The sequence below is a fragment of the Micropterus dolomieu genome, linkage group LG19, assembly GCF_021292245.1.
Source record: "Micropterus dolomieu isolate WLL.071019.BEF.003 ecotype Adirondacks linkage group LG19, ASM2129224v1, whole genome shotgun sequence".
In the NCBI taxonomy this organism is placed as follows: domain Eukaryota; kingdom Metazoa; phylum Chordata; class Actinopteri; order Centrarchiformes; family Centrarchidae; genus Micropterus; species Micropterus dolomieu.
In genome coordinates, this window is record NC_060168.1 from 16,663,305 (window position 1) to 16,670,630 (window position 7,326).

The following is a 7,326-nucleotide window of genomic DNA, read 5'->3' on the forward strand; positions in this document are numbered from 1 at the left end:
GTGGACTCTGGACAGAATGCCTGGCTCTCCTATAAACTGCAGAAAGCCACAGACAGGGCGCTGTTTGAAGTGGCCTTACAGAATGGAGAAATAAGAACTATCCGCCAAGTGACTGATAAAGATGCTGTGAAACAAAGACTGACTGTTATAGTGGAGGACAACGGGCAGCCCTCTCGTTCAGCTACAGTCATTGTTAACGTGGCGGTGGCGGACAGCTTCCCTGAAGTGCTGTCGGAGTTCACTGACTTTACACACGACAAGGAGTACAATGACAACCTGACTTTTTACTTAGTGCTGGCTTTGGCTGTAGTTTCCTTCCTCTTCATCACGTGTTTAGTGGTTATTATATCAGTGAAAATCTACAGATGGAGACAGTCTCGCGTCTTGTATCACTCCAATCTCCCTGTGATTCCGTATTATCCACCACGTTACTCAGACACTTTGGGGACAGGGACTCTCCAGCACGTGTACAACTACGAGGTGTGCAGGACGACTGACTCCAGAAAGAGTGACTGTAAGTTCGGCAGAGCTGGTAGTCAGAACGTGTTGATAATGGACCCCAGTTCTACAGGGACGATGCAGCGGATACAGAGTGAAAAGAGCATCCTGGATGAACCAGACTCACCTCTAGAGGTTGGCTTTGTCTTTTTATAAAGTTATATGAATTTGCAATTCAGTGTTATGTTTTACTATTAGATACAGTACTTTGTGTCAATCCAAATAATTGGCCTTGCCAGATACTTTCTCAATAGCCGTAGTTAATCGTGACTTCACGTCACTTATTATGTAAATTCTGCTAATGTGAGCATTTGTTGTTTTATGGACGTAAACCAGAGCGATATTTTTGAAAGAAACTGACGTGTAATCAAAGCTAAGGTAGGTAACGTTGGAGAAACTAACAAGAGATAGCTAGATTTTGAAAGTTTCCGCCCCCCATCCTTTCAGTCCTCCCTTCAAAGCCACTACCCAAGATCACATTTTCAAGCGCAATGAGTGCATGGGCAGAGTGTGTGCAGGTAGGTAGGCAGACAAGCAGGTAGGCTAGCCAATCATTAGTCAGCCACAATGATTTTTTTTTTCATTTTATTGTCAGAGCATTATTTATTGATTGCTGTCTGGATGTAAAGGGAATTTAACAATATATAACAGTGATTTTTAAATAAATTGTCTACTCTAGGTTCAATGCCTTGGTTTTACAGTGTATATTATGTCAGTACTCAAGTATTCCGTAAAACTGAACCAATACCAATATTTTAAAATAATCAAATTGCGAAACAAGTCATGTCCCATTTAATCTGCAAAATAGCATGGATTGACCACATTAGTTATACAGCGTTCTTCCTTCAGAATTGTTCTTTTTATCTTTTATGTCCTTATACTATTGCGTCCACAGCAAATCTGAATTAAAGTCACCTACATGTATTTACACTTTGAGGGTTAAATTTGCTGTGTTCTTGTTCCCTCTGTCTTTCTTGTGAGTGCCTGCCAGCACCTTGGATAGCGCTACATGCGGGATACTTAATTGAGGCATTGCACTGTTGTGTACTTTCCCCTTTTCAGTGCGTTTCCTCTTTGTATTTGAATACAGTAGCTGGACCATTGTGCTCGTGTGTGTGTCACATTTCACTGATTTGCACAGCAAGCTATTTGTAATTGTGTTAGTAATCAACGTGTAAACATTATTTACATATTGAACACAGATTGTGATCGACCCCGTTAAAATCGGGAATGTCTGTGTAATGTGTAGTTCAGTGCATCCAACTCACAGGGACGCTGTTGACCAGTCTGTTGAAATTTCAGAGCTCATTGCAGCTGTACCTCCCCCATCATCTCGAAATGTTACTGAGAAAAAGAAAAAGGAATTAAAGGCACCTTTTGGAAGAGGGAGATGATTAAACACGGAGCTACCAGGCGAATTATCAGCATTATTGGGAGTGTGGATTCTTGATTATTTTACTGACATCTGTGTCTAAAATCCTTTTTACTGGATAACGAATTTGATACTACCTTTTCATCAACGGGAGAATGTCGGACAGGACAATGACACGGCAAGTAAGCCTCGTGTTGTTTATCTCGGTTGTTTCTCTCAGCTCGGTTTCTGGGCAGGTCAGCTATTCCATTCCAGAGGAGATGGCGAAAGGATCTTTGGTCGGTAACATAGCTCAGGATTTAGGTTTAGATGTAAAACGGCTGAAATCAGGGAAAGCTCGCATATATACCGGAGAAAGTACGGAATACATCGAGCTAAATAAAGAAAGGGGAGTCCTTGTAATCAAAGAGCGGATAGACAGAGAAGCGCTCTGCGGACAGACGACGCCCTGCGCTCTTGATTTTCAAATAATATTGGAGAATCCTATGCAATTTTACAGCATAACTGTCGAGATCACCGACATTAACGATAACGCACCCGGTTTTAAAAACAGTGAAATGCAATTTGACATAAGTGAAACGGTTCAAATTGGATCGAAATTTGTTTTAGAAAAGGCATCTGATGACGATGTAGGTATTAATGGTCTACAGGGTTATTCGCTGAGTTCCAGTGACACATTCACTTTAAACCCTTATAAAATTGGCAGCAGTAGGAATGTTGAGATGGTTTTAAAGAAACATCTTGACCGAGAGAAACAGGAGCTGTTGTCTTTAGTACTGACTTCTTTTGATGGTGGCGACCCGCAGCTCTCTGGGACCATATTGATTGTCATAAATGTATTGGACGCGAACGATAATGCACCTGTTTGTACTCAAACAGAGTACAAGACAAATGTAAAAGAACATTCGTTGAAAGGAGCTGTTCTTACTACGGTGAGCGCATCTGATGCAGATATAGGCCCACACGGGCATATACAATATTCGATTTCTAATGTTCCAAAGGGGGCATTAGGCTTATTCGATGTAGATAAAGACAGCGGGGTGTTCACGTTAGTGGGAACACTTGATTATGAGAAATTTCGGCATTATGAGATAGATGTTCAAGCATCAGATGAAGGTGGTAACTCAGACGTATGTAAAGTTGTAATTGAGGTGTTGGACACAAACGATAATCCACCAGTTATCAATATTATGTCAGCGTCATCCAGTATATCTGAGGATGTTAAGCCAGGCACGGTTCTGACAATGATGAACGTTCAGGATCCAGATTCAGATGAAAATGGCAAGGTCCACTGCGTTTTAAATGAAAATATTAATTTTGCAATCACTTCATCGTCAAATAATTTCTTTACATTAGTGACAGAAAGTGAATTAGACAGAGAGACAGTCTCTGAGTATAATATAACAGTGACCTGCTCTGATGAGGGAGTGCCCTCCCTCTCCAGCAGCGTCACTCTCACCTTACAGATCTCTGATGTGAATGACAACGCGCCTGTCTTTGAGAGGAGCTCATATGAGGCCTACATTGTAGAAAACAACACACCAGGCCTCTCTATATTCACAGTGAAAGCCAGAGACGCTGACTGGAACCAGAATGCGCGTGTTTCTTACATACTGGAGGACTCCTCTGTTAACGGAGTGCCAGTCTCCTCATATGTGTCCGTTAGTGCTGATAGTGGAGTCATCCATGCAGTGCGCTCTTTTGACTACGAGCAGATCAAAGACTTCCAGTTCCGCGTCAAAGCGCAGGATGGAGGCTCCCCTCCACTCAGTAGCAACGTGACTGTGATAATAATGATCCAGGACCAGAACGACAATCCCCCTCAGGTTCTGTACCCAGTCCAGACTGGTGGCTCTCTGGTGGCTGAAATGGTGCCTCGTTCAGCAGATGTGGGCTTTCTGGTCACTAAAGTGGTGGCTGTTGATGTGGACTCTGGACAGAATGCCTGGCTCTCCTATAAACTGCAGAAAGCCACAGACAGGGCGCTGTTTGAAGTGGGCTTACAGAATGGAGAAATAAGAACTATCCGCCAAGTGACTGATAAAGATGCTGTGAAACAAAGACTGACTGTTATAGTGGAGGACAACGGGCAGCCCTCTCGTTCAGCTACAGTCATTGTTAACGTGGCGGTGGCGGACAGCTTCCCCGAAGTGCTGTCGAAGTTCACTGACTTTACACACGACAAGGAGTACAATGACAACCTGACTTTTTACTTAGTGCTGGCTTTGGCTGTAGTTTCCTTCCTCTTCATCACGTGTTTAGTGGTTATTATATCAGTGAAAATCTACAGATGGAGACAGTCTCGCCTCCTGTATCACTCCAATCTCCCTGTGATTCCGTATTATCCACCACGTTACTCAGACACTTTGGGGACAGGGACTCTCCAGCACGTGTACAACTACGAGGTGTGCAGGACGACTGACTCCAGAAAGAGTGACTGTAAGTTCGGCAGAGCTGGTAGTCAGAACGTGCTGATAATGGACCCCAGTTCTACAGGGACGATGCAGCGGATACAGAGTGAAAAGAGCATCCTGGATGAACCAGACTCTCCTCTAGAGGTGAGGTGCAATGCGTTTGCTGTTTATTTATTTCAGCCAAGGCCCTCTCTTTTTTCTCCTCTTCTGGACGGTGTGAATTACAGCACAGTTGATTTTCACTCTGAATATAAGTTCTTTCATCTATTGTTATAAATCCAGATTCATTTTTCCAGATATATTTTTCCTAATAACGAGTAACTGAAACAATCTCTGAACATGTCTTATGAATAGGTTTAATTTAACTTTTCCAACTCCATTTATATAGCGCCAAATCATAACAGATGTTATCTAGGGCACTTTTCATAATATAGAGCGTACTCTTTACAATATAATTTACAGAGACGCACAAATTTACAGACACACTTCTTATATGCATTTTTTTTTTTTTGTGGTTCGTATTATTTACTCTGCATGTACACTCAGTGTATGTTTTATTTAGTTTGTGCAATTCAGAGTGGTGGACGGAGAGTGACGCTGTTGGCCAGTGGGTTGCATTATAACTCAAGGCTCACAGTGGAACCTCTTTCATCATCTGGCTTTATTAGTGTGTGCCAGCCAGAAGCAGAACTCACACAGTCCGTGTTACACAGAGATCTAAACTGGCATCAACATTATTTCTTGAGGAAATGGAGATATTGTGGACGTTATAACCAATGATTTTGGATTTCTTTGTTTGTTTGCTTTTTAAATAGTGTATCCAACCTGAATCTGTAGGCGACGGATATTATACAAAAACGACTTCAACGATTCGTGGCGCAAAATACCTACTGTGTGTCAGAGAGAACAATGAAACGGCAAGTACTGTGGTTTATTTCCTTCCTCTCTCTCGGCTCTGTGTTCGGGCAGGTTAGTTACTCCATTCCGGAGGAAATGGCGGCAGGCTCTTTCGTTGGTAATATAGCACAAGATTTAGGTTTGGATATAAAAAGACTAAAATCCGGCAAAGCTCGCCTGCATACTGGAAATAACGCAGAATACATCGAGCTGAATAGAGAAAGAGGGGTGCTGCTGATCAAAGAAAGAATAGACAGAGAAGCATTATGCGGACAGACAACGCCGTGTGCTTTGCATTTGCAGATCATTATGGAAAATCCCATAGAATTTTACAGGGTCACCGTCGAAATTCTTGATATTAATGACAATGCTCCTCATTTTCAGAAAGATTCAATGAAATTTGACATAAGCGAGTCCGCCATGATGGGTGCAAAATTTGTTCTTGAAAGGGCCTTTGATTCGGACATCGGGATGAATGGCCTCCAAAGTTACTCACTCTATCCTACCGATAATTTCTTTTTAAAGTTGTATGGCCAAGCTGATGATAGTAAAAAGGTAGAAATGGTTTTACAGAAACCGTTGGACCGAGAGAGAGAAGAGCAGATATCTCTGCTGCTAACTGCTAATGATGGGGGTGACCCAAAGATGTCCGGAACTGTGCAGATCCACGTTACAGTTTTAGACGCAAACGACAACGCTCCTGTATTTACACAGACAATTTACAGGGCTCGTTTGCAGGAAAATTCCCCTAAAGGTACATTATTAATTACAGTAAGTGCATTAGATGTAGATTACGGTTCAAATGGCTTAGTAACATATTCAATGTCAAGTAGCACGGTGGGAATTCTGAATCATTTTGAAATAGACGAAAGCAGTGGTGACGTGCGTGTGATAGGCGACGTTGATTATGAAAAGTCAAAACAATATCAAATCGATATTGAAGCTAGGGATCAAGGAGGGCTGTCAAATTCTAGTAAGTTAGTGGTAGATATAATTGATATTAATGACAATAAGCCCTTCATCGATGTTATATCAAAGTCACGTTTAATTCCAGAAAGCTCTCCCTCCCACACCGTTATAGCTGTAATGACAGTACATGATCCTGACTCCGACGATAACGGGGTAGTCAAGTGTGTCCTCGGTGAAAACGTTCCGTTTATAATAAAATCTACTTCCAGTGGTTTCTATAGCTTAGTGACAGACAATGATTTAGACAGAGAGAGAGCCTCTGAGTATAATATTACAGTGACCTGCTCTGATGAGGGAGTGCCCTCCCTCTCCAGCAGCGTCACTCTCACCTTACAGATCTCTGATGTGAATGACAACGCGCCTGTTTTTGAGAGGAGCTCATATGAGGCCTACATTGTAGAAAACAACACACCAGGCCTCTCTATATTCACAGTGAAAGCCAGAGACGCTGACTGGAACCAGTATGCGCGTGTTTCTTACATACTGGAGGACTCCTCTGTTAACGGAGTGCCAGTCTCCTCATATGTGTCCGTTAGTGCTGATAGTGGAGTCATCCATGCAGTGCGCTCTTTTGACTACGAGCAGATCAAAGACTTCCAGTTCCGCGTCAAAGCGCAGGATGGAGGCTCCCCTCCACTCAGTAGCAACGTGACCGTGAAAATAATGATCCAGGACCAGAACGACAACCCACCTCAGGTTCTGTACCCAGTCCAGACTGGTGGCTCTCTGGTGGCTGAAATGGTGCCTCGTTCAGCAGATGTGGGCTATCTGGTCACTAAAGTGGTGGCTGTTGATGTGGACTCTGGACAGAATGCCTGGCTCTCCTATAAACTGCAGAAAGCCACAGACAGGGCGCTGTTTGAAGTGGGCTTACAGAATGGAGAAATAAGAACTATCCGCCAAGTGACTGATAAAGATGCTGTGAAACAAAGACTGACTGTTATAGTGGAGGACAACGGGCAGCCCTCTCGTTCAGCTACAGTCATTGTTAACGTGGCGGTGGCGGACAGCTTCCCTGAAGTGCTGTCGGAGTTCACTGACTTTACACACGACAAGGAGTACAATGACAACCTGACTTTTTACTTAGTGCTGGCTTTGGCTGTAGTTTCCTTCCTCTTCATCACGTGTTTAGTGGTTATTATATCAGTGAAAATCTACAGATGGAGACAGTCTCGC

At 43.0% G+C, this 7,326-nt stretch overlaps 3 protein-coding genes across 3 annotated transcripts in view; all 3 read left to right on the forward strand.

Annotated features, from left to right (window-relative positions):
* The window catches only part of LOC123957476 (protocadherin beta-16-like), a 3,225-nt gene extending 2,213 nt beyond the window's left edge, over nucleotides 1–1,012 (forward strand). Inside the window, exons 2-3 of the mRNA XM_046030307.1 lie at nucleotides 233–633; nucleotides 946–1,012. Coding sequence (XP_045886263.1) covers nucleotides 233–633; nucleotides 946–993 — 449 coding nt within the window. The 3' untranslated portion in view covers nucleotides 994–1,012. The remainder of the gene's footprint in view (nucleotides 1–232; nucleotides 634–945) is intronic.
* Nucleotides 1,013–1,967: 955 nt separating this feature from the next.
* LOC123958209 (protocadherin gamma-A2-like) lies at nucleotides 1,968–4,879 on the forward strand. The gene is made up of 2 exons (XM_046031464.1): nucleotides 1,968–4,442; nucleotides 4,861–4,879. The coding sequence occupies exons 1-2, from the start codon at nucleotides 2,026–2,028 to the stop codon at nucleotides 4,877–4,879; spliced, it is 2,436 nt and encodes an 811-aa protein (XP_045887420.1). The 5' UTR covers nucleotides 1,968–2,025.
* A 314-nt stretch (nucleotides 4,880–5,193) lies between these two features.
* LOC123958210 (protocadherin beta-16-like) overlaps nucleotides 5,194–7,326 on the forward strand; it is a 2,758-nt gene continuing 625 nt past the window's right edge. Inside the window, exon 1 of the mRNA XM_046031465.1 lies at nucleotides 5,194–7,174. Within this exon, the coding sequence (XP_045887421.1) occupies nucleotides 5,194–7,174 (1,981 nt within the window). The remainder of the gene's footprint in view (nucleotides 7,175–7,326) is intronic.

Bases quoted from the DNA above. Each gene is read 5' to 3' on its own strand.
- LOC123958209 (XM_046031464.1), top strand. From the start codon at position 2,026: ATGTCGGACAGGACAATGACACGGCAAGTAAGCCTCGTGTTGTTTATC.